General features: G+C 38.1%; 4 protein-coding genes across 11 annotated transcripts in view; 1 reads left to right on the top strand and 3 right to left on the bottom strand.

Moving 5' to 3' along the window:
* Positions 1–7,226, bottom strand: part of Tow (target of wingless) — a 28,759-nt gene extending 21,533 nt beyond the window's left edge. The window contains exon 1 of one of the 2 annotated variants that reach the window (XM_072022950.1): positions 6,581–7,226. In XM_072022950.1, the coding sequence (XP_071879051.1) occupies positions 6,581–6,635 (55 nt within the window). In that variant the 5' untranslated portion in view covers positions 6,636–7,226. Of the gene's footprint in view, positions 1–5,956; positions 6,075–6,580 lie in introns of those variants that run through there. The other variant, XM_072022949.1, reaches the window with a different exon arrangement.
* A 3,846-nt stretch (positions 7,227–11,072) lies between these two features.
* Raf (serine/threonine kinase raf oncogene) lies at positions 11,073–22,403 on the bottom strand. 6 transcript variants are annotated; one of them, XM_072022929.1, is made up of 4 exons: positions 21,749–22,403; positions 15,241–21,697; positions 14,067–15,172; positions 11,073–12,509 (listed from the first exon to the last, which is right to left on the bottom strand). In XM_072022929.1, the coding sequence occupies exons 1-2, from the start codon at positions 21,769–21,771 to the stop codon at positions 19,426–19,428; spliced, it is 2,295 nt and encodes a 764-aa protein (XP_071879030.1). In that variant the 5' UTR covers positions 21,772–22,403; the 3' UTR covers positions 11,073–12,509; positions 14,067–15,172; positions 15,241–19,425. The 6 variants fall into 6 exon arrangements, with proteins under 6 accessions (XP_071879030.1, XP_071879026.1, XP_071879029.1 ...); XM_072022925.1 differs by having other exon boundaries at positions 14,067–14,965; positions 15,066–15,172; positions 15,241–22,398; XM_072022928.1 differs by having other exon boundaries at positions 15,241–18,001; positions 18,948–22,398.
* Positions 22,404–22,962: 559 nt separating this feature from the next.
* LOC139998431 ((3R)-3-hydroxyacyl-CoA dehydrogenase) lies at positions 22,963–24,282 on the top strand. Its single transcript, XM_072022956.1, has 4 exons — positions 22,963–23,201; positions 23,303–23,419; positions 23,498–23,873; positions 23,959–24,282. The coding sequence occupies exons 1-4, from the start codon at positions 23,171–23,173 to the stop codon at positions 24,173–24,175; spliced, it is 741 nt and encodes a 246-aa protein (XP_071879057.1). The 5' UTR covers positions 22,963–23,170; the 3' UTR covers positions 24,176–24,282.
* LOC139998430 (deoxynucleotidyltransferase terminal-interacting protein 2) lies at positions 23,920–25,587 on the bottom strand. Of its 2 annotated transcripts, XM_072022955.1 has the most exons (3): positions 25,462–25,587; positions 25,068–25,327; positions 23,920–24,978 (listed from the first exon to the last, which is right to left on the bottom strand). In XM_072022955.1, exons 2-3 carry the CDS (start codon positions 25,162–25,164, stop codon positions 24,284–24,286), a joined length of 792 nt encoding a protein of 263 aa, XP_071879056.1. In that variant the 5' UTR covers positions 25,165–25,327; positions 25,462–25,587; the 3' UTR covers positions 23,920–24,283. The 2 variants fall into 2 exon arrangements, with proteins under 2 accessions (XP_071879056.1, XP_071879055.1); XM_072022954.1 differs by lacking the exon at positions 25,462–25,587 and having other exon boundaries at positions 25,068–25,445.
* Between the last annotated feature and the right edge of the window lie 1,789 nt (positions 25,588–27,376).

Below are 27,376 nucleotides of genomic sequence, written 5' to 3'. Positions count from 1 at the left end.
GTAATATGTTTGGGTTATGTATTTGCAAGTTAAATACAGAATACGGTGCGGTATAACACGAAGATTGTGACGCTCTGATGAAGACTGTTGTAAGACTCTGTTAATACTGACTGTATTTTCGTCCAGTCGCGGGGAGACGTCGCGTTATAGCGCGTCAACGGGAGTCGTAAATTCCCGCTACGATTGCACGAATCGACACCACGAATTAGACGATCCCCTTATTTCTTGTGGGAAAATAAGGGGTGATTGGGTTGGAATATAACTGGACTTCACAGTTATATTATATATATTTATTTATACTGGATTACACTACTTGATGTGAACAGACCGTGTTTGGAAAGCGTGTTGATGAACCCGAAGGTTGCTAGACGTGGTAGTTATAGAGACGAGAACTTGACTGACATGTTAGAACTTGAAGTTGACTGTCCGAGGACTAGTAGAACGGTGGACTTGACTGTCCACGGGATCTTAGAGCAGTGCTTGACTGTCTGAGGGTTAGTAGAACAGTGATTGACCCGTCTCGTACTATTTAGGAAGAAAGCTCGTCGTGGGTGTATCCTTGATGAACTAAGAACGCGGATTCGTAGTTCACACTTTTCGGTAGAAAAGTGAGGGTAACGATCCGCGATGCCCATTGGGTATTCCCAATGTTAATGAATTAAATACGAGGGGACAGTCCTCGGCAAATATAAATCACGTTTGTTTCTGTCCTTGGGAAAAACCCACTACCTCGCTGGGCAAACCTTCGCTTTCTCCGTAATGAGTACGAGCGTGCAATAAACCTAAGGACCCATTTAAGGGGCCACTCATAGACCGAATGTATGCAAAGAATATAACTTTATTGTTAACAGATGTGGGCTATGGTGATTCCTTGGGTTTATTGCGGGTCAGTGTGACGATGTGCAGGCCTCGGCGGCCTGACCATGAGGGACGTCGCAGGTACCGACTTACGCGACGTAACACTGACTTCAAGAAGCTTCGCCTAGTCCCTATAAACAAACACTGACCCAACACTTAGGGTGTTTCTTAGCCTCTTGGCAGGTAAGTAATTCGGATTTTGGCAAGAAAGGCAGAGGTGCTGTCCGAGTCATAAACGGACGGCCACTGCAAGTCTCGAACATATCGTATGTTTTAAATTTCCCATACATGTACAAATATCTACAGTCTGATGATATAAATCGTTCGTTCGAAGAATCTGAATAGAGATCTGTACGCTTCTAAGCTGTTAAATTAAATCCAAGCTGCATTGCTAATTAGATACGAACGTTACGCGTCGTTGCCTGCTTCTATCGTTTTATTGGAAAAAATTTGTCTCGTTCTTGCATCGAGCGCCTCGATTCTAAACGATAGGTATTCTAGAACAGAGAGAATAATCTATCGATTCGTTGGACTAAAACGCCTTAATCTCGGACTAGATGGTAACGTTGATGCGATCGTTGTCGACGAAACTCGGTGGAAATGTGTCGGAGCGGAGAACCGAAAATGAGCCTTTTCGAGCACTTGGAATTGATCGAGTTATACCGGGTACGAGGCAGCACGTAAATCCAAGACCGAGGAAAGCATGCGCTCATAGGGTACAAATTACTCCTGATTCAATTTCCCTGGATTCGATTTACTGGAGGACGCAGCTGCCTCAAGGTGAACGACTCGTGACGAAACCGCGAATCCATTGATTTCCAACGGAGCAACGACGACGTTGCCCTCTCGAAGGTACAAAGGACGGAAGAAACGGCTAATTCCTCGGTGAATCGGTGATATTCGTAGAACGAACAAAGTCTTCGACTTTATCTGTGGGAGGTCGAAATTGACCTCGATATCGCTATCTCTTCTCCATTCCTATTCTATTTTATCTCAGCACAGGGAAGTACGTACATAATCTTTTTTTAGGGCGTGCCGATAAGAATTCATCGATGGATCTCTCGTCGTATACATAGGAGTCCGCTATTATCGCGTACTCGCAACAATATCGGTTAAAAACGTAACACACGCTCGCATACACGCACAGCGTCATAAATAATGCATAAACCGTGTCAAAGAATGATCTGTTAATCACGGTGAACGGAAAACACGTAAAAAAGAAGCTAAATGTTTATCAATATCCGATACCGCGTTTCACTGTTTCCGACGAGTTGCGCGTTCCTTCAATGGATCCATTATATCCAGCAACTATTCAGCTATGAGATTTCAAAATGTGCATTCAGTGCATTCCGTTCATATTCAAATTCTCTTAACGTAAGCTATTCTGCTCTGCACGAGTCATCATCATCGTATGAAAAATTATACGCCGCTTCTTCCGTCAACTCGCCCATACCGTTGTTCACGTAAATTTGAAAGATACAAAGATCCAGCGATATTATCGATACTTCGTGATTAACTTGACAATCTTATATATACATAGTTGGTAAATATTGACGTTTGTCGATACGACAGTCTCTGCGTAAGCTTCTTCGTACAGAGCTTCGAAACCAACGGTAAGTGCTAATACTACGTTTTTTTAAGCGCAACGGAGAAACCAATGGAGCAGCAACGGTCATTAATCGACGGTGGAGGCAGCAACGATCGACGAAGGGAACGATACGGTCGGCAAGAAATAGTTTCAACGACGCGAGAAAAAAAGAGACACCTCGCCATCCAACCCAATCCAATGGTACCATACGGATACGAGCCGCGAGTTCGAATTACCGCGATGTAACTGGTTTCCGTGGAAATCGATACTCGGACGACGATTGATAGCGATTCCAGTACTCGGTCGACTCTCTTTCTATATGAGTAAAATAAACAAGAGAAATAACGTTTTGGTCTGCGCAACATCTATTAAAACGCTAGACAATTTCTGCGGAGAAACGTAATAGTCTAGGCGACGAGGAAACACGACCACGTGAAAAAAGAGAGAAATTCCTCTCTTTCTCTCTTTCGTCGTATCTAGGAGATCTGTTTGAGAAAACCGGAACAATCCGTTCAAGCAACAGATCGGTCCCTTTATTGAAATCCATCGTGTATACGAGCCTCGTCGATGACTATCGTTGTTACCAGTCGAATGAAAATGTATAACTTTACCAAGAGCGAAGGATAAGGAATACGTCAAATATTTACTGCAGAAAGTAGTTACATCGTGAAAAAAAACGCGTCTGAAATCCATCGACCATTGCGATAGGCAAAGATAATGATAAAAACGGATTATTTGGGTTGCCGGTGAACGTTCGTCAAAATAAATATAACCTACGCTTATCTCGATGGTCGATCACTGGGCCGAAGGGAATTTTTTTCACGACGAACTTTTTCATCGTAGCTGGAGAATCGGAGAAAGAACATTGCGGCAGAGAACTTTTTCCTCTCAGAAATTGCTATCTAGAATAGGGTACTTTCTAACTGGAGATGCGCGAGAAGATAAAAATGTAATCCGAGAACACGAATGTTTCGAGCGATTTTTTCCTGTCAACTTTTATAGATATGAAATTAAAAAACGCGGAGAAGTTGGAAGATATAAAAAAAGTGACGCGATACGACGAGCCTCCGTATAACAAAAAAACGCGTTCGGATAGCCTATGTAAACTGGGAAAAGATTCGTCGACGCGGATACCGGTATTCTAATACGGTGAAACGTTCAGCGTTTTACGACACCACATTCGCGAGACCACGAAAACCGATACCGCGGATACAACGTGAGATTTTTTTCCAGACTGCAGGTGGCCTCGAGTGTTTCGCGTTTTCGTCAAATATTGAAATCTTCCACGAATGTTTCTCGCGTAGGTGTGTCTGCGAGTTGAGTTCTTTCGACGAGGAAGACGATCTTTGAACCGCGTTTATATCGCAAACGCATTTGTTCTCGTCCGACAAAAGAAAGAAGAAAAATAAAGACCGATGCTTTTCCATCGAGGAAGTACTTCGATATTTTTAAGTTGTTTGTACAGAGTGAGCGAAAACTGGCAGATCGTTGGTTTCTTAAAAACACAGATGCGAAATTTGAAACGTCCGAATCTTCCCGCCATTCTTTGTCCAATCTTAAACGCTTCTCCTCTACATTTTTAAAATGTTTCGCTTGTTCTACATAAATGAAAGTTTAAAAAAGCAAGGCTGATAATGCCTTTACACACAACGTTAATAATTTGGTTAAATATCTTGTACCTTTCGAGTTAACCTTTGGACTCATTATAACATGCAACCTAATGACGAAAACAAACTTAGTCTCGGGTATCATTGTAACGCACATATCAATGTCGTGTTTTTGACCGCCCAATCGGCAACGTAAATAGATAATTATTACGCGCAGAAAACTTCTAAATGCCGTTGAATCTACGAATTTTCAAGGTTTTCTCGGAATACTGCGCGTTATTCCTCTGATTATATTCTTAATATCGGCTAACGCGAGAATAAACATTCGCCGATCTGAAATCAATAAACAAAGCACGGTTTTTACCAAATAACCATGATTTCAGATACGCGGCATTTAAATTGCGCTGATTAATCATCTTTAATTACACCATGCGAAGAACAATGCACAAAGCGACTGAAATTCGATGACACGAACAGATAAGGGTAAATTCGAGTACAATAAAGATTTTTATTAGCCGATAAGACCGAGATATCGTCAAATACCTTGCCGTTATCTCCACTGCGCACTTTTTCAACTGCGCGGTTTATTATTCCAAAAAATATGCGCAGAATGTGCAATTTCTATCCTCTCTTTTGTTTCGTCGGAATAACGAGTAACGAGTCTTCGATAATCTTAACGTGCAATACCGACTTTTCGAAAACGCATTAAAGATATCTGCGTCACTGGTTATTCCGCAAACACCGCGTCCGTTTGACGAGTCATCGTTAATTAGTAAAATCAACGTGTTGCTAGATATACTGTTTTTGAAATTTCCTTTTTCCTCGTAGAAAAATGTAAATGCGAAAAAAGGAGAAAAAATGGGCTACCAGTGACGATTAAGTAGGTGAGATCTCTTTGGAAAGGCTGACGATACTGAAAATAAATCGTTCGTTTGCATCTTATTAACTCTGCCGTGTCCTTTGGATCGTTTTCAAATATTTTCAATCGAATCTTGTCTTTTCGTTGTTAGAGAGCATTTCAAAAAAAAAAAAAAAGAAAAGAAAGAATTATAATTTATATGTGCCTTTTCTTGTCTCGGTTCTATATTAAATAAAATATAGAAAATAAAAATTTACGAACCGTAGCAGAGTTAGCCCGATGTGTCTGAGAGTAGATATCAACGAACGCGATCGCGTAAGAACCTCATTCGCGTATCTTTTTCGAGCGCCTACGCCATTGCGTGAAATACATATCACGTTCTATGTATAGTCACATGGGTATCACGAGCTACGCATTTTTCCCCCGTTTCTCTTCCCCGGATATGCACGCGGGGCGTGCCTCAAAGGGGAAAGTGACGTCTAACAAAACCCGTCTGATTAGTAGATCGAACGCAACTCGATCGGTGAGGATGCTTCCTGTACAACGCGCACCTCTTCGATCGTCGCTAAGCCGTTGCAACATAAAGAACTTCGAACTTTCTCCCGATTTAAAAACAAAAACTTAAACATCGATAAGATTATTCCGTGAGACATTAATATCGCTCGACTAAGCTTGAATTTAAGGTTCTACGCCAAAGAAAAACTTGGTCGCAAGTTGCAACAGCGATAGGTTATACTTCAGTTTGTAGATATATACAAGGCGATATACTAATATTGACAAACAGATTTGACACGGTATATCGTACGCTACGAATGCTACAGGTAAAGAGTTTCACGTCGGAAGTAACGTAATCTCATTGACGATCGATTGTAGGAATTACCTGAAATAAACGTCAGCCTTACACCTCGCTTCCAAGGTCGAGTTGACGGAAAACGCTGACACGACTATCGTCACGTTGATTTAATTGAATGTTTTAAGACGGAGAATGTTAAGATTCGAAAAAAATTTTTAATTTACTACGTAACGCGTTACTATGTTACGTACAAGTATTTTCTTGTCGCAAAGGCTCTTCCACGATTACCGATATGTGATTGATAAACAAAAAAAAAAAAATTGAACCGCTTAATAATCGAGCGCGGTTACTCATTTTCTAACGCTAAATATACTACTGCTGCGAATTCAAACGCAACTGCATCAAAGCGGTTACGATGAGATCACGTGCCACGCGGTAAACACCGATTTAAATATAAAGTAGATCGCTTGTACGATTTTTCTGAGGGGTTAACAGACTTAGAATAATGCAAAAGCCGGATATGTTCTGCTGAAGCAGCTGTGAGTCACGCAGCTGCAACAGCATCGTCACCACGCATTCCAGAATTCTCTTCTCCGAAAGACCGCGAAATACGAGACGGGCTTAAATTAGAATGCAGCCTAATTCGAGGATAGAATTACCTGCATCCTGCAACAAAGTCGTACGCGAACACGTACTTACTTGTACGATTCCCATTGCCCGATCGTAAAGTATTTACAAAGAAGAATTTTTATTTGTCGCGCATGATCCACTAAATCCAAGTGGCGTAAATCTATAAATAGGCATTCTTTCGTGGTGACAACCGTCGTCTCGTTTCCCCACTGAGCTCCAATTTCAAGGAACAAATGTGACCTTACCTTTCGTCCTACGAGCTAAATGTGATATATTCTGCCTGAGCACCTTCAGCCACATCTTGGCGGCTCCCTTCTGTTTGCTCTCAAAATCCGACGTCCTGGCAGGACAAATGTCCTCCGATCCAAGTGAAATATCGGATCCGATGATTCAACGCAGTATAAAAACCGTTCACTGTCACCGACCGATGGTGTATTCTTCGGAGCACCGGTTACTTAACCTCACTTTCTGCGGTATTTATAACGTCGCGTGTATCGATAAAATCTCGATTAACAGCGATCGATAAACGTTAGATATAAATAGGAAAAAAAACTACTTGTAACAGAATCTTTTCAACAATGAGAACGAACGATGCTCGCACACGAAATTGCTACGAGAGACAGACACTGACGCTAGAGAGGCGCGACTCTTTTATACGCCGAACAACGATCACGTAGGCTAGTCGTTAGCTGCTCTACTACCGAGCGCGATAATATCAGCTCCGGGCCTTGAAGCTTGTCTTATTTACCAAGTAGAGACGTGTCGACTCTAGCGTATTTTGACGAAATGTCGGCCAAATACTACGAGAATCGAACTTGGACACGCGACACGTTTTGAGATACGAAAACGTACCGAACGTCCGCATACACGAGGGACACTTTAATCATTCGCGGCACAAGCTCCCGCTTAAACGATGGCAACGCTGTAAACAGTGTAAACTGGCAACCAAGTTGCGCGCGCAACATTATGTCGTTGGTAGAAAATTGAAAATTAGAAGTGGAAACAGCGCATTTTAAAATATAATATCGCGAAATACGTATGTTATTCTAAATTTAACTCGTCACGCGCAATTGTTAATTAAGTGGTCATAAAAAAATAAAAAATAAAAATTCGTTGAACATTTCTCACACTTTCTTTTATATATTAGATTATACCAATATATCGATGCATAGTATATTATGTATACACGCGCGTTTTAAGAGAATGAGATAATATACAACAAATTCTCGTAATAATGTACATATATGTTCCCAAACTTGTGTATTTATGACTCTGTAAATAACAATGACAAAATTATTTACGAATTTTCCCTGGCATAACATATTTGCAATAATCGCAGATAAGATGCAACAAACATCGGAATATTAATAGCTACCTATTTGTATTTTCTCGAGTATAATGTATGGTTAATGATCGGTAAAAAATAATACTTTCATCTTGGATTTTCTTCTCGCAAACACCGTCTATAGAGCATAATGATTTTATTTTTAGCGCAATACTGTTATGACATAACGCGTTGATGTTGATTTCAGCACAATTTTACGTTGTTCGTTCCTTTTCATAATTGCATAAACGATAAACGATCGAGCGCGATTTAGGCCATTGCTTAAATTGATAACTAAAAATACATAATCTTGGTGCATGCATGAATTACTAAACGGCGGTGTTCCCGAGTACCGTAAGCGAAGTCATTGTAATGATATAAATATCAGAATTATCGCGTGATATATTTAGCTCGCAGACGTCGAAGCCGGTAAACAACAAACCACGATACATACGATTTCGAGACGCGTGGTTCGCTGATTTGTTTTCTTTACCTTTTTGCTTCTTTATTAGCGTCGCACAACGTATCTCACTATCACGAGTTTACAAACCACTAGCGACCATTAACGAAAGAAGGAAAATATATAGAAACGAGATCGTTTAAGAATCAATGGATACGACGAATGCAAAACACACCAGAGTCATTTACGTTAGCGAATCTAGGTCGCATGATTCCATAAAATAGAAAATCTGTGTATACTTGATTACCGTTGATAATTTATTGCTAGTGAAATTAGGACGGCAAACATAGCTCGAAATAAACACTGTTTTGTTTGAATGTTCGATTATCAGGATTTACAGAAGTACAGAATCCAATTGAAAAGATAATAGAGGGATAAAGAAGGGGGGATTTTTGCAAGCGAGATTAAAAGTACGTGGTATGTCGAAGATGAAATACATACGTCCGGTGGTTATCGAACAGGTCGTTCTCAACGAATAAAACAACAGGCGTGCGAACAACGGTAGAACAGGGTTGTTGAATGTCAATTTATCGTTCAGAAGGTTACGCTCCCCTTATGCACGACCTAACCCAGAGCCTAATCTACCTCGAGTGATGTACGTTAAGAACGAAATCGATCGTTCCCGCACGCTTGCGTATATAGTTGTGCGTGGCCACGCACGCGGCGTACTTGTTGCCGCTCTACTGAATTCTTATTATAATTCTAATAAAAAATTCTACGATAGCGAGTTCGATGAAGCATCTTATCTACTGCTTTTTTTTCGTCATAATGCCACTTGTGATATATTATTGAATTACTCGGTCACCTTTCGCCGAAACAAATGAGAAGAATAAGATATCAATGAATCACGTGGCAAGGATGACGAGGAATTTCCGGAAAAGTCGGGGAATTCTTAAGTAGTAGAAGAAGATGCAATACGCGTCTTTAGAATGAAATCAATGCTGTAATCGATATTCTGATTTTTCTGTCGGGAAGTATCCTCATTAAACCTTATCTGTTTTATCTAACAAACTGCTAGGTAAGATAACACGGAAGATGTTTAACGATAAATCACGTTGCTGCTTTGGAATATGAGTGGACAATTACCACTGAACCGAATGACGCAAATATAATAGCGTAAGCGTAGTAAGGGATTTAAAGAATTTACTGGTTCTAATAGGAAGAAGTTTGAATATTCTAACTGAGTGAAGGTACAATAGGATAGACACACGAAAGAACCTCGCTGCGTTACGTTAAAGATAAACAGAAATGAGAAGCTACTACCATAGTAATTATACAACGAGAATTGCGACTTAGCCTCGAGACGGATCCGTGATATCTAAATATGGGCATCTACTCTGCTACGATTGGCGGTTAAGTTCCACCTGTTCTGGAACGTAATTTCAAACTGGAGGCTCGCCAACTTATCTTCGATTGTCACGCACGGTAAAGATCTTTTTTCTTCGCGTACCAACATAACGGATAACAAACTGCGAGTTTAATTTCAACAAGTTATCGACCATCTCGGAATAACTATGTTACGCGCATTAATGTGCGCGACAATCAGGTCGAGCAAATCATTTTACATATACTTACTGTTCTATAAGATGCGAAAAGTCGTATTAAAGTCATATTCGATTTGATCTTGAGTAGCTAGGTATATGCGTATATTCGTGAAGCAATAGCTTTACGACAGAGAAAAGCACCGGTATAATCGAGGCGACCGTTCAATCGCCTTTCATCAGGAAGGAAATCTCTGGATGGGTGTCGATGTTCTAGATCGAGACGCATCTGTCTAATTACCATCATCGGGTTAACAATTACACGGCAGACCTAGATTGACGAGAAACGGCGTTAATTACGCGAACAATGTCGATCTCGCCCACGTCTGTCAGACGACGAGGGGATCTTACCAAATCGGTTATTACATATTTGCACTGCGGACGATCTAATCTTTCGACTAAACGATACCATCCGTTTAACCAAAAAGGTAAAAACAAAAAGGAACGAAGCAAATGAAACGGATTTTATTCCAAGTTGCAAATAATAATTATCAATCGATTACAATGGGGATCTCACCAAATCGATTATTACGTATTTGCACTGTGGACGATCTAATCTTTCGACTAGGCAATACCATCCGTTTAACCAAAAAGGTAAAAACAAAAAGGAACGAAGCAAATGAAACGGATTTTATTCCAAGTTGCAAATAATAATTATCAATCGATTACAATGGGGATCTCACCAAATCGGTTATTACGTATTTGCACTGTGGACGATCTAATCTTTCGACTAGGCAATACCATCCGTTTAACCAAAAAGGTAAAAACAAAAAGGAACGAAGCAAATGAAACTGATTTTATTCCAGGTTGCAAATAATTATCAATCGATTACAATGAGGATCTCACCAAATCGGTTATTACATATTTGCACTGCGGACGATCTAATCTTTCGACTAAACGATACCATCCGTTTAACCAAAAAGGTAAAAACAAAAAGGAACGAAGCAAATGAAACGGATTTTATTCCAGGTTGCAAATAATAATTATCAATCGATTACTCACCGACGGAATCTCCGTTTTTCTTGCCGGTATTGTTTTTGTTCTTCTTATTCTTCGGATAGATATTGCCGATTTTGCTCTGTCCACAACCCATCCTGCTTTATTGCTGGCAGCGATCACACTTCAACTACACTTCTCACTGATTCTAAATACTTTCCTTTTCTAATTGTTCGTTGCGCGCTGTCAATAATATTCTCGATAAATTGATAAGAGTTCAGTTAGATAAATAAAGAACGAACGAACATTTCTTCCTTCGAGTTAAAAACCTTCTAACGTGAATTCTCTTCATAGAAAAAAAAGAATAGATACAACGATACGGCTTGCGTACTTGTTCTTTTACCGAATCGCACACAACACTTTATCCGCGAATACTTGTATTAGGCAGCGAAAGAGTTTTTCTTTACATGTGTACATAGATATAGATATATATATATATATTATATATATTCTGTTTCTACACGCATGTACATATACGCGACATATTTCCAATGTGTATAATAGTCGAAAATTCGCGTAACGAGACGCGTACGTCACTTTGTATATACGTTTGTCAGAAATTTCTTAAAGCTCGTATAGATGGTGTGACAAGCTGTCTGTGTATACAACGTGTAGATAAGTATGTATGTACAACAATTACACGAGATCCCGAAAGATATGTATGTGTAGCGCGATAAATGAAAACAGATTCCTATAGAACGCGATATGCGGATCTTCTTTTTCTCTTTGAATAATGAATCAACGTGTGTTCAGTCTTTTCGTGAGTCAAACGTTAACGTTCCGTTGGACCAGTGATCACTAATAAATTCGTATTGTCCTCCTTCTCCTTCTTCTTCTTCTTCTTCTCTGAACAAATCCACCGGGATCCGATGCATAGATCAATCGGTTTGAATTCCTCGCTTGATTATCGATTATTAAATTCAGTCTTTTCGCACAACGTCGATCGGCAGATGGCAGAAAAGGAAAAGCAGTCTTTCGGAAGTAATACCCTCACCGACAACATCGATGGGAAATTCACATTATTCGACCGAATGCATAGAGAAAAAGAAGGGAAGCTTTACTAAACAGCTCGGGGCCTATCCGGCCTGGAGCCCTCGACCTTATCGTCTCTGGCTACCTGAGCCGAGGCACCCAATCCATTTTGCGTTTCCTATTCGCTCTACCACCCCATTATTCGCAATCTATCATCTATCCCATGTCCAAAGCTGCCAGCCGTACATTCTCTCGTTCTGTCGCTTTGCGCATTCGTTCGCTCGTTTGTCTCCTTGTTATCCTCGACGACGTATTCGTTAGTCAAGAGAAGAACGCGTCGGATAATTTTATCGATTCACCGAATTCGATCCGTCGATCGACCAAGCTCTCTTCTCCATTGTATGATCGAGCTACGCGAGAGAAAACTTCTTATACTCTTTCTATTCTTTCCCACCCTCGTGCGGTCGAAGGCGACCGCGACAAACACAGGGATGATAGTTGGACGATGCGTGGTTTAAGAGCGTGGTTGGCACATGTGTTTCGGTTACAAGGGCAAACTGGCAAGGTCTTGAAGTAACGCTGCTTATGGGCAACGGCTGTTCCAGTTTTTCCAACGGCCAATGTCGTTCGTTGGATCACCGAGCAACCACATTCAGGCAAGATAAAATAATTCTCGTAGAAGGCAGAAGATACAGGTGTGGAATAATTAAATATAGAGACAGAGACGATGCTGCTTTGTACGAGGGACGAAGCTGACTGAAGCAGGACTAGAGAAGGGACGAGGTAAATTCGTTCGATCCCCTCGATCTTCTCCCTCCGTCTCCTTCGGAGGTGAACGTCTTATATGACCTGTTACTACAATTTACTTATCGAATTCGGGCCTGCAAAGAAACAAAACAACGCACTTGTTAGAACATTACTATCTCGACGAAGAAACGTATGTTAGAAACGTGATTATACCAGTAATTATTCCTATTTAATGCGTTTACAGATAAGCAGCTTAATTAACTGTTAAAAGAGGAAAATGGAAAAAAGCAAATACTATACATTCAATGTAAGTTCGAAAAGAAAAACATAACCGAGCAATTCTTCTTCCATTTTTTTTATGCCATAATTTCGATACATTTTTAAGTTTGATACCAAGTATAGGTTAAATGTATTAATCGATTTATAAATAATTGAGATTTTATAAGGGCAATAATTTTTTACGTAATACGGGACGCGCTGACGAATTATAAAAGTCGAACGATCGATATTAACTTTGGCACGATATCTGTTGTGCTTCGACTTTCGACGGGCGCACACACGCGCCTTTAAGAATGAAACGCCACACGAAACAGCCCGCAACTGCGAAATTTGTGCATCACCGCAACGATATCGCAACGATGATGTACACCACACGTAGAACGGAATCGCGCGACGCGATCACCATTTTTTCCCAAGAAGTACGATCTTCTTTCCAGCATCGTTTCATCAATCTGAATGGTATCGATATGTTTGTTGCTATTAGATATATCGATAACGCGTGATTATTTCGACCAGATGACCGTTTCAAAGCAAAACATCAAAATATCAAGATTCAAACGTTAAAGAGAAAGTAACAATACGATGTTTCAACGACTACGTGTTTCGTGGTAATTACAAGATGAAAGCGCGTTTAACGCATATCGATATTCGAATCAACACTCGATATTCCACGGTATAAAATTTATGCGCGACGATTGCTTTTCCGTTTCTCGGTCAATGTCGTTTCCTTCGATTCTCCTCTTCAACGCAATTGACTAGTTGTATATTATATTAGTCAGATTTTCTTTTTTTGGTAAATAGCGTTGCGAAACGTGTAACCACGCGTAACAACCGTACGATTAATAGAAATCCGTGTTACTCTAATTATATCGGTGTATAGTCAACCCTTATCAATCTCTTCGTGATAACATTTTTCTTCTAATTCAATAAGTTACTCATATTGTGTACAGTGTATGGCGAAAGGCAAAAGATACTTAAAAGCACAATAAATTGTAACGATGTTTGCTCGGACATTCTGTCAAAGTTTAAACGTTTCGTGCCGATAACCGATTTTCCATTCGATTTTATCCGTTCGACGCAAAAATGTAGCACGCTTTCCGAACTTTTAACCACGAATTTAATATAGTTAAAAGATACAACAGCTAACAGATTTACAGGGAACAAGTGACTCCGATCGGTCAAACACGCGATACTATTTTTGACTAATACATCGCGTTGAAATATCATACAAGAAATATGAGAAGCGAGCGCTGTCCCTGAATAATCCACGTCTACTTTCGACTATTGTCACACGCGACACTGAAACAGCGCGGCATAGAAAAACACAGGGACCGTTTCTTCGAGGCAAATATCCACGTAATGTCGTTCCCCTTTGGAGCGACCGCCCGAAATTCGATTTGAAGTCAACTAACCTCGTTTCACGCAACGAACCGACCGACCTCGACGTCCACCTGTTCACGATGATCGTACATAAATGAGACTCTTCGCCTATTCTATGACTCGTACCTATGTATATGTACACGAATATAATTTGCGTACCAATTTACGACGATAAGACTTAAAGAACAAACACAGACACTCGCAGTACGAAGTTCCAGCATCGACTACAGCCGGTCGAGGCGCCAGCTGGATTTGCGCATGCGCGCTCCCTCCGTGTATCTCACGTACGCTTTAGACACAACGAGTACTCGTGCATCAGCGTAGTGGGTTCTAACCTCTACGTACAGGCGTTCTCGTTTGTACGCGCACTCACCAACACGCTAGAACCTTTTGCTGCATATACGATGCGCATATATACTCGTTCTATACACTGATCCTATCTCTTTGTAGGGGTGCGTTCACTTACACGAGCTCTAGATCATTCTCAACATAAGATTATCTTTATGAAAAGCGAATTACAATATTGTTTGTCATCGTAAATTTTAGTTGGAAGCGAATGCAATGTAATGCGCATAACAAGTAAATATGATATGCAGTACCTATACGAATAACGTAAGATAGTTAATCTGGCATTTGTAGATTCGTGGGGTAAAGGGAGGAGAAGTGGAGAACCTCATAGAGGATTGCTAGAGATCCACGATGCGATGACCTTCCGACAGGGATTCTTGGTTTCCGTGATTGCATTTATTAGCTGCCATCGCCATTATGGTGCACGTGTACTCACCGGATTAAGTCATGTTTACGTATTCCAAGACTGTCGTTCGAAGAACAAAATGACTATGCCATCAAAATTAAATAATTTCGAATTATTTACGTACAAGATCCAATATTGTACGCCTATTCCGCGAAGTTATACGCAAATATTGAATTTCTGCAAAACATATAAACGTGTACTACTTTACAGCGAAAACTTCGCTTAAGTTCGCTATAATGATACACGGATAGAAAGGAAACAGCTTGTTCATACTTACTCGATTTTATTTGAAACAGTTACCGAGAAAAGATTAATTCGCGATGAATTCTAATAAATTCGCAATTCTTCGAGCGAGATATGTCCACAACACCTTTGTGTCCGATGCTAATGAATTTCACAGTCGTTTAAATTTAACGCGATGTTTGATTCAAATGCAATTACACGGTACTTACGTATATTGCCTTTCAAAGATCACAGTGTACTCTACACTACATAGAAGAGCATATCTAGGACAGTGGTACTCATTGATTTCTTTCGAGTGATCCTTGAATTAAAATATTGTATTTTGATTCGATCAATGACATTTAACTTTTATTCGTATAATGCTCACTGATACTACATCTAATTTCGAAGACGACAATTATCCGATCAAATTTTTAGTAATCTCAATTGTTTGTCGAGGTAATATCGTTAACACGGATCGGTGAGTACATCTACTCGCCATATCAAGAAGCATATGATTCTAAACGAAACAAATAACACGTCCGATCGACTCCCGATATAACTCGTGTAATACAAATTAAAGTGAATTGTACATTAATTGAAATGCTCGATCGTACAAAATTATCACTCGTAAACGTTGTATTCAATATATTCTGATTAAGGATACATGAGACAGTACTGATACGATGAAGTGTCGTTATTGCGTCGCTTCCCGAGTCCCATCCAAGAAGCAATGATAAAGACTGCAAATGGTTTTTTGTATCCACAAACACGCACAAGTTTTATCAATAGCGTATTACTTTCAACGTCGATATACTAGGCTAGTCGATAAAATATATCGAAACTCCGTTAGAAGAAGAACGAAACTTAATTACATGAAGAGTCAACTTTTTATTTTTGCTTCTTTTCTTTTTTTTTTTTTTTTTTTCATTTTTTTGCCAGTTTCTTCGGTTGAATACAATGATCAATCGATCGTCACGATCGATCGCATTAAGTATCTCGAATCTCAGCCACGCTATCTCGTTACAAGACATACATTTCACTCGATAGCAGTTTCAGCATAATATGACGAAAACGAAGCCGAAATCCTATTACAATACGTGCCATGCGACGTCTGTCGATCAAACGAAAAATCTGCCATCCGATCGTTTTTTCGTGTCAAACCCGATTGAGATTCGTAGTAGAATTCGAAGAGAGCAAAATGTTCGATAATCCGCTTATGCATAACACGGTTAACAATGCCGATATACAAGACATATTTCTGAAAGTGGAGAAGTTCCACTTTGTTCGAAACTAATCTCATCGATCTTTTGGATCAATCAAAATCACCAAATTCATTGACGCGTTGAAGTTAACTCTAAGAAGATTCGTAGATCAAGAGCTGTTCCATTTCTTTTCTTTGATATCCTTTTTCGTAGCGTTCTTTGCAAACGCTAGATAATTTAAATTAGATCGTTCGTTTTGAACGTTTTTAAGCCAGTTTCACTTATCGCTTTCGTCATTTCCGATTTGATTCTACGCTTCGAAGAGCCAACTCCCGTTAATTTTAAAATGTACATAACGTAATATGTTCCTCGGTGTTCAGGTCGACACAAAAACACATTCGATAATCTGCAACCGCATACAAACCCTTCTACATGTACGATATACATTAAAGCAATATACAGAGGAATGTCTTCCGAGAAAATAATATTCTAAAATTTGATAGTGACATACAGGAAGATTGATTAAGGAGGACGCAGAGCGCGAGGGTCGCAAATTCTACTGTTTGCTTTCTCTTGTCTTTGTATTCGTCGTCTGTTCACGTGCGTTACACATTACACATATCTAAATAAACACTTTTTATTCATACTATCTTACTAGTGTTCGCAATAAATTAAAGTGTAAAAACTAAAATTAAAGAAAAAAGAGAGTATTTTACATCATTGGTTAAATATCAGCACACTTCGTTAAGACCTAATTCAAGTTATATCGTATCACAAGAACAAAATGGTTTAAAGTGTAAAACGCAAGTAAAAAATGCAGGAATAGGTTTTTTTACTTCTATATATTATACAGCCTAACCATTGTACATCGTAGAGGATTCGTTCGTATCACTCGAAGGTTTTATCGTATCTAGAAAATTGCACTATAAAAGATCTCGGAAAGCCATTTAAAAAGAGCTATCCCCCGCACCTTGCACGACATCCTCCTCTTTTACATATCTCTCTTTTTTTTTTTCATTTAATAATATTTTTGTAACATCGTTAATTATGTTTCGCGGTTCGCTATTTCCCTGTTACGAGAAAGCGTCATTAACAATGACAAGTGCGTTCCTTCATTCCGACGAACGTGTTCATCGGTAATTTTCGTTCCGTTCTCATCGTCGTTTTTATACATACATTCTCTCTTTTTCTCGCTCTCTTGCACACTTGAACACGTTTTCTCTTTTCCTACGATTCACATATTCACTGTTCCTCGCAATCACGCACTCTCGACAAAATGTTAAAATCCAGCACTTATTTATTAGTATTTTCCTCTTTTTCTTTTTTTTTTTTTTTTTTGTTGCTTTTTAATTGCATTTCATCACACTTGGATTATACATAAATAAATAAATAGTAAATCGGGATACCACGTGCTTTAGAAACAAGATATCACTCGTTTTAACTAGTGAAATTTCGAAGATTTCCCTCTTAGGCCTTTTATATGTCTCGGAAACATGTCACGGTTTGACGAGTGTCGCATCGATGTTAAATTTTAGGATACGCCCGCGAATCAATGATGCAAAATGTTACGTAGTCGGTATGGTTTATCATCGATCGCGTAAGCGTGCTTCAGACGCCCATCGAATAAAGTTTCACTAATTTCTCTTTTTCACTACTCCCCTAAATTATACGATACACAAATCGAAAAGTTCACTCTATTATTTTCTTTTTCGCTCTATACCTCTTTATACTCGCAATCCGCATACGTTTCCCCTATATGATTATTTACTGTTGATCGGGCCGTTATCTGAAACACGTTTGGTCGTAACAAAAGATTCGATTACCTCGTAAAACTGAAAGTCTTTAATGCTATGTAACAAATACTTTACGAATTCATCACTTCGAAGTGAAGTTCGCGCCCCTTCCTGCATTATAAGCCTCAAATACAGTGAAAAAAAACTTACAAAAGAAAAAGAGTAATAGTAAAAATGAATAAATATTAAAATGCAAGGAACAACAGTCGACTACAAAGTTAGGAAAAAGAAATGGAAGTTAGTCGATAACTTGTTCAATCTATGTTGCAACACGATATTACTTCCTCTTTTTACCGTCGATGAGTGTAAATGATCCTTTAGGCCTTGATTCGTAACGATGCTCCAAATCAAGCCAAAACGAATGACTCGCGAGAATGATTTATTATAGTCTATAATATCGATGAAGTCTTAAAGTAAAGGCCAAGTATACATATCACTTTTTATTTGACTTTCAATTTGATTTGTCATCTTTTTCATATTCTTTTTTTTTTTTTTTTTTTTTTTTTTAATACAGTACAACCTTTTGGTATCGTTGGACCAAAAGAATCTTTTTCGTAGAAAAAAAATTTACTGCGTACAAAAAATCAGTCAAATATGATTATCATTATAGAAAACAATTACTACAAAAAAAGAGGTAATCGTTGTAAAATATCTATATTACTACAGGATATCTAGTTAATCTGTATTTAGAGTGTCTACATTTCGCTTTTTTTAAAAAACAATATACGCAAATTTTCGACAATTTCAACGAAACTTATGTACATACTAACATTAAACTATAAATTATAAGTTATATGAAAAGGAACAATTCTTATGTGAGCATGTTGAAGACAATACATGAAGGAAGTAGGTACAAAAATCACTTCGGCGTTTGCAAAAATACTTCACAGATAAATGACGGCCCACGTAGATTTAAATGCCGTTACTTCTATTACTTACTTAATTTTTACATCCTTCATAAGGATTCCACGAAAGTACAGACCTCTACACCAACACGCGTACACGTACGCTCGTTCGTACGTGTATACACTTGTTTACGAATACGCGTTTATGCACGCGAACAATAACTCGTTAAATAAATGTCCTTTTTTCATAGATACTTGGTAAGTATGTAAAGGTAAAAGCTACATATGCGTTCTTGCCATGAAATACATCGGATACGTCAATTAATAAGATGAATTTTTGTGTCCTTATATTTTTTTTTCTTTTTATATTAGTTGCATTAAGTATTGTATAATCACATTCTACATCGAGCGAACAGTTGCAACACAGTCAAAGTGTAGTTATAAAGAATCGCGTAGATTGTTCATAGCTAAGTTTATTACGATTTCGTTTCCATTCTTTTTTCTTTTTTTTTTTTTTTAATATTTTTAATTTTATGCAAATTGCATCAGACTCGTTACTTCGGGTAATACTTTTATATGTTCCCACCGGAAGGATAAAAGGAAAATGCTCCAAACTGAAAATTCACTGGAGTTTTTGGCGAAGCACAAGTGTATACAAAATCATCTGATTGTAGCTGCGTCCTATTTAAGTTTGGTTCAGATGCTGATCTCGTTATTTTAGGTAATCCTCGTGAAAGACCTTCTAAATTAGCTAAAATTTGACGAAATATTGGTCTATCCTCCCTAGAAAATTTGATGCAATCTTCTGTCAGTCTCTTCAATGCCTTGGGAGTATCTGAACGCAATTTATTTAAATCCGGACGTAAATTTCCACGTCCAACCATAAATAATATCTGATCCTTGTTATTAACATGCGAATATGGTAATTGACCGGATAGTAATTCAAATAAAACAACGCCAAATGCGTAAACGTCAGACTGAAAACTGTACGGATTTTCTTCTTGCATTCTTATGACTTCTGGTGCCATCCAGAGGATAGATCCGGTTGGTTGATGGAATTGTTGAGAACCGGACCATCTAGTTTTTGCCGTTGCCAAGCCAAAATCTCCAATTTTTACAGTAAGATCGTCGTGCAGAAATATATTGTTACTCTTTAAATCTCTGTGAATGATATTTTTTGCATGTAGATAATCCATGCCCTGTGCAGTTTGTCTTCCAATTTCTATCAGTGTGAATAAATCAAACTTTGTCTCGAATACATGTAAATGTTTATACAGAGAAGAACCTTCGCACCATTGGGTAACAATAGCCAGTTGTGGTTTGCTAACGCATCCCATGAACAAAAGAATATTTACATGCCGTGTCTTACGTAAAACTGCAACTTCATTTTTAAATGCTTGTAACTGAGCAGCAGTAGGTATTTTGACATTAAGCGTCTTTACAGCTACAGGACCATGCCAATGAGCTTTGTATACCGTTCCAAAAGAACCTGATCCAATGCGAGCTCCAATTAAAATTTCATCCGCTGGAATTTCCCAATCCTCTATAGATTCTCTAGGTGCTAAAAGATTTTTAGATGATTCATCGGCTGATCTTGCTCTTGGTCTTTTCGGCCTTAAAGTACTAGTAGGACTAGCCTGTGTTGACTGACTATGTTTCGTTGGGCTACTACCTGGCGATACTGCACTTTGCATGATACCAATGGGACGACCTAAACTCTGAGATCTACTGTATTCATCTAAGTTAGTAGATTCTCCGCTTGGTTTCACCATATTAAAACAAACATTAGGCGCAGAGCTGGAACGATCTTGTTGTCCCAAAGAACGGGGATGCCTCTGGCTTCTCGATGGAGCCAGAGACGGAGACATGCTTCTACTTAATCCATATCCTGAAGGAAGTTGCAATATCCCAGCGGTACTTTCAAGGTTATGTGCTAGTAATGCTTGGTAATAAGCATCTTGCATACGTACTTGGTGGCACAAAGCAGGTACACCACCAGCACATCTCTGATGAAATCGATAATTGCATGTTCTACAGTAAAAGCCTTGAAAAAGGAGTTTTCTACAACATTCACAAAATGCTAGTGAGAAGAAAGTCTTGCGCACAAAGTTATGAGAAATGGAAGTAGTTATTGGAAACTTATCCAAAATTTCCACAGATATTTCATCGCAGTCGAGCAACGAGATGTCTGTATCCCAAGAAGTAAGATATTTCGAGTTGTCCGCACCCAAAATATATACGACGCACATTTCTGTAGTCAAATTCCTTAATTTCATTGCTTTGGCAAGTGCATCTCTTAACGACAGTCCTTCACGAACCTGCACACTTGTACGCTGTTGATTAGGTAAATATGCCCTGAGCAGAGATTTCATTGGAGTTCTTTGACCTCTTGATGCAGATGTATTAGCATCACGAGACTCACTCTCTGACGTGGAAGCACTACCAGATACTCGACCAGCGTTCAACAATTCATTGAGCTTCTGTTCCTTAGATTCTAAATCATGCAACTTGCTAGTTAACTCTTGATATTCATTTAAATATATCGATGGTGGATGTTGGAATCCAGCAAACCGATTGTTTAGAGCGTCAATGTTTTGTCGAGTGACGTGTATCACATTTTGTATATTTCTCAATTCATACCTCAACGGATCTGTATCCAAATAACCGTCCTCAGAATCGCTCAGTTCTCCCGATTCCGGGCCGCTACCTCGTGAAGAGGACATAGCTAACTGTACAGAGTGTAGCTTTTTCCTCTGTCGGCGATGACGGGAAGATACAGTCGAGGACGACGAGGACGAGGAGGACGGCGACGTAGCTGTCGTCGCTGAACGTATCGCCTCGCACCTACGACACGAAAACTCCGTGTACGCGTTCGCACGGACCGCCGTGTAATACCTCTGCTCGCCGATCACGGCCATCTTCTTGCTCCGTCGGGCAGCATCCTGGGCCGCTGCTGCTGCACTTCGGAACACCTTGGCAGCTTTACTTTGCTACCGGTTACCGCCGAATTTTTCTCTAGTTCGAGCTTTCACCACGCCGCCGTCGCCTCACCTCTCACCGCACGACGACACACGACGACGCGTCCTCTCACGCACCTCTCTTTTTCTTTTTCTTCTTCTTTCCTCTATATACCTCTCTCCTACCTCCTTCTTTCTTCTTATGTCCGCCAAATCGAACCTACTTTCCGATGCGCGTCTCCAAACCACGCTGTCTTTCCTGACTTTTCGGCCATTGAATTTCTGCTATTACGTCGCGCAACAGTTTTCCGTGTTCCGCACAAAATGCGGTCCGAACCCGAAATCGGGTACAAAATTCTTTCGTTTCGACCTCCTGCGCAATCCTCTTTCTGCTTCTTCTCTGGAGCCCTTGCGAAAGAAAACTGGCACAAGCGTTACAGGACCGTGAGCAGAGGCGCGGGGCTATGTTTCTTGAAGCGCCGGTGCTGCCAGTCTCTTTGCGTACAACCTTCCGCCCCCTCCCACTCATTTTCTTCCTCTTCCTCTGTTTAAATTCTACCTGTTTACTTGCACAATCCGTTTTCAATGTTTTCGCAATAAATATTACTTTCTTCTTTTTCTCCTTTAGATCTTCAACAGTTTTATGTCATACTTATATTCCTTAGTTCAAGTAGTATAGAAATTTGTTTAAAAAATTTATTATTGAAATATCGGAATAGAACTTTGCGATAAAATAGAATTTTGTTAATTATTTTAAGATCGAGATGTTACACCGTATTGCTTTCAGCTTAAATATTAATGATGCATATTTGTATGATTTCCTTTGCGAATTTAAATAATTTTTATTACAACATTTGACAGCTTTATCGATATGATTTTATATTTGACCATCGCACTTCGATAGATCTATTTTGTTTTTCACTATTTAAAGCAAAATATCCATAGATCGCCTTACATTCTCTCTGAGAAACAACCATTTGGAACAGGTCTATAATTCAAGTTCAATTTTTCTGTAAACATAGCTACTCGCGTTGCGTTTCTGACGTCACTGCAGACTTGCGTTGACGTCAGCAGCATATGGTACGGTTACCTAGGTAACAGAAGTCCATCCTAATTGGTTCAATGCTTGCGTACATACTTACTGTGCGCATATATACTAATAGCAAATAGTTGAAAAAAGTATTCGAAATATATCAGAATGACTAGCGAATCAGCAAAATCAATGTCTTTCAGTATCTTCTACTTATTCATTTTCGCTACAAGATTACTTATATTGATCAAGTCATTGGTCTTTTATAATCTATATTTGTAATTTATCTGTTCGACTTTGTACTAGTTGTTTTGTAATTAAAAGACAAAAATGGTAGCCGGCAAAGTGGCCTTTGTAACAGGTGTGCATTTAAAAAAAAAAGAAAAAAATAGAGGAAGAAGATAAAAATTAGAGAATATTATCTTATAGTGCATATCAAAATAAAATTTACTTCAATTACAGGTGCTGGTAGCGGTATAGGTAGAGAAGTATGTCGTATTTTAGGGAGACAAGGAGCTAAGGTTATTGCTACAGATCGGAACTTAAAAAGCGCTGAAGATACCGTTACTTCTTTAAATGGTTTGAATGTTAAATACTATTATTTTTTTCCAATTATCTATTTAAAATAAAATTATTAAAATTCTACGCAATTTTTAGATTCCAATCATTTGGCATTAAATGTTGATGTGTCAAACGAACAAAGTGTTCAAGAAGCATTTAAAAATGCAATAAGTAAATATTCAACTGCACCCACTGTTATAGTTAATTCTGCAGGAATCACGTGTGACCAGTTCATTTTAAAACTCACGAGCGAGGATTTTGCTAAAGTACTTGATGTGAATTTAAAAGGAACATTTTACATAATTCAAACAGCAGTAAAAGAAATGATTAATGCTAACGTAAGTACAAGTGGTTCGATCGTTAACGTAAGCTCTATTATTGGAAAAATTGGAAACATGGGTCAAGCTAATTATGCAGCATCGAAAGCTGGAGTAATAGCTCTTACACAAACTGCTTCTTTAGAATTTGGACAGTACGTATAAGAAGTATTTGTAGTATATGTACAGTATTTTGTTCAATGATTTTATAATATTACCAGGCATATATTTTTATTATAGATTTGGAATTCGCGTTAATACAGTGTTGCCAGGTTTGATAGAAACCCCTATGACAGAAACTATACCTGATAATGTAAAACAGTTATTTATAAAAAAAGTACCTCTTCACAGAATGGGGAAACCAGAAGAAGTGGCAGAAGTAATCGCATTTTTAACATCTTCCAAAAGTTCTTATGTTAATGGTGCTTCTATCGAAGTTACAGGAGGGATGCATTAAATTTATATAGACTTCTTTAAATGTACATATTTTTGTAATTTTTATAATGCATTTGATAATTGTAAATTTTACAAACATTAGGTTAAAATACATATTTTCAATCAGTATTTATTTTTTCTTCTTCCCTTTAAGTTTCCTTGCATGTCTATGAGCTTTATAATGCAATTGTTTCTTCTCATCAATGATTTCTTTATATTTACGTTTATTGAACTTAGAAAATTCAGCATCAGCCATAAGTTCGTCAACAATCGTCTTCTTACGTTCTTTTTTAGTAAGACGTCCAGAGTAGTAATCCAAATGTGAATCCATAACTTTACCAATTTGAAAGTACTTTGGTATTGTTTTAAGATCATTCTTTTTATAGAAATGTTTTGGATCCAACACTGATCTCATTCTTATAACTTGAAGATCGTGCATGACTTCTGGTGTCAACTCAGGAGCAGGCATATTAAACCAACCTTCGCCTTTAGTTTTAGCACGCTGTTTGCGTCTCTTAGCTCGTAATGTTCTACTATTTTGCATATAAGGAGGTACGGCATGTAGCTGTTCAAAACCAGGTACTATGACACTTTTTTTAAGTATCCGATCTACCGATGTCAATTCTTTTGTCAGTTTGGTTACATCCGAAGCAGAAGTTGTACAAACCCTTTTTTTTGAAGATACTGTTTTGTTTGACCAGCCCATATCTTTTTCAAATTCCTCAAGATCGATATCCTTAGTTGGGTTGCAAACCACTTTTTGAATTGGAATCTCATCTTGGATTAAATCTTCCTCTATGTCAAAAAATTTGACCGACTGTGTACCTGTTAAATTAATGTATGTAAAAGCATATTATTATTGTCATAAATTCTTAATCTCTAAAAATAATATGATACAATGTAGATTTAATTACCGTTATTTTCAAAGTCTAAGTCGTCCTCATCGCTGTCTACCAAACAATCTTTTGTCGCTAAATCTGCTTGGCCTTTCGTATCAATTATTATATCCATTATTCAAATTATTTGTTTCTAAAAGTGAATTAGAAAACGAACTGTTTGCTTTCTCAACGTATCTTACATGAGTCACGTGTGCCTGCTACGCTCTGCGGTTTACTTCAAACCGTAGAAATGACTTCTTTAAACAACTTTAAATATAAAAAGTATCTTAAAAAGACTTAAAAAAATTTGTTATATAAGTAACAATATAATCTTTCTAAATATTAAAACAACCACAACGAAATAATTAATAATAGATATTCATGCTAAATGCATCATCTTCAGCACTTGGCCGCGCGGTGCAGCACTAACTCGGAAACAACTAGAACCATAAGTGTGAGCACTCTCATTTTCTTTCTGGTATTACATATTATCACACTCTAAATCGACAATTTTCATAATATAGAAAATATGTAATACACCTGAAAGTTACGTAAACTTGACAAAAATTATTATCCTAGAGAGATTCGTAAAAATATCTATTTTCCTTCCAGGCTTGTTTATTGTATTAAAGATATATATATATACATACTAACTAGGTTACCGATCGGGCACAGTCACTTCATTTCTGAACTACCGTTAGGTGTCGCCTCTTTCAAGCGTTTAAGCACATACTTTCCTTTCCACTTCCTCCTTACTTTTCCCCTCTTGGATTTGTTAATACCAAGTAAGTATTTATTTCTTTCTACCCCTTTCACTTCTTCCTACGCTTTGACGAAGACAAAATTTGGCGATACGATTTTAGCTACTACTATTTATGCGTAAAAAACATTAGCAATGTTTTACACGAATTTCAAAATGTTTTACAGGTGATATTATTCTTCGCTTGTTTACTAACAAGTTACCAACTTATATTCTTTCACTTTTTATCAGCTTTCTCTTTCTATGGTGCCATTACTCCGAATCCGAGTCCACTTATTAAGATAATAAAAAAAAGACTAAGAAATAACTCTAATCTTAATTTTGCGTCTAATTACTAACTACCACTACAAATAATTCAATTCTTTATTAATATTAGATACACTATTCACGGTCATGAAATAAAAGGATATACTACGATACGATTCTTCTCGTCCCGATCGTGTGGAGAGCTGATTAATGAATTTACGGAAGAATTTTGTGGAATTACTTGGAATAGGAAAAGGTAGGAGAGATTAGAAGGCCAACGTTGCTGGTGATATCTCTGATCTTTATTTCATGCAGGCGTTTCAACAGGTATATCCGCCTTAAAGACGTCCGCTCTTAGATAATGGTCGTAAAAATAATCCTGGCTAAGCAACGACTCGGCAAGATACAACATACGATTCTCAAATTGAAGTAAATTAAAAAAAATTAAAAAGTAAAATTAAGGACCAAAATACAACATTACGCTTAATGTATGTATCTCAAAATCTAGAAAGACATAACCATTTACTGAATAGATACCGTATTATTACAGCTACGACATCATTAGATTCGCCAAATATTCTATCAAAATAACCTATGATATCGTGGAATTGTGTTGTCTTTTTACATTGTTTCTTTTTTTTTTTTTTAATTTTCTGATATTTTAGCTTAAAGTACATGGTGCTTATCATATCGATCACGAAACATAAACGATATATTAAATACAGCATATTAATTGCTTTTAAGGACGTATAGGTACATTTCGCTCGAAGCTATAGATTCTGTAATAACGAAAGAACGTTGACCGCTGAGGATAAATCCGTTTAAAAAGGAAGGTCGATCGTTAGAAGACCAAATTTGGACCTTCGATGAAGCAATGAATCTAAATTTTACTTTAAAATCATCGATGGAATTTCGTTCCTTTCTCGTAAGAAAAGAATAAGACGAAGTTCGATTTGCTTTGAGCAATTTCATTTTGCGAAAAAGCAACACTTACATCACAGAGCAAAAATGCGAAACGAACGAAAGAGAAATGCTAAATTAGGACACCTATCATATATCATAGCGAGTTTTGAAAAGAAAGTTTTTAGGCCCATTTGGTGAAGCGTTTTCGAAAATGTAATTATAATATTATAAAGTCCGTAATCATATGATCTTTCATTTCTCTTTGCCGTATTATTTATAGACTAAACTGTTGCAACGAGACTTTGAACCGGTGATTGTTTCTCATCGTACAACTAAATCGACATTATCATGGTCAAAGTTTGATTAATATTCTACGAAGACTTTACCAAAGAGCAACAAAGACATGCAGAGTATCGCAACAGCGTAAAAGTGCAAG

The sequence above is a fragment of the Bombus fervidus genome, chromosome 3 (assembly GCF_041682495.2).
Source record: "Bombus fervidus isolate BK054 chromosome 3, iyBomFerv1, whole genome shotgun sequence".
Lineage (NCBI taxonomy): Eukaryota > Metazoa > Arthropoda > Insecta > Hymenoptera > Apidae > Bombus > Bombus fervidus.
The sequence above is the reverse complement of the archived record's forward strand: the minus strand, read 5'-3'. Positions and strand labels throughout refer to the sequence as shown.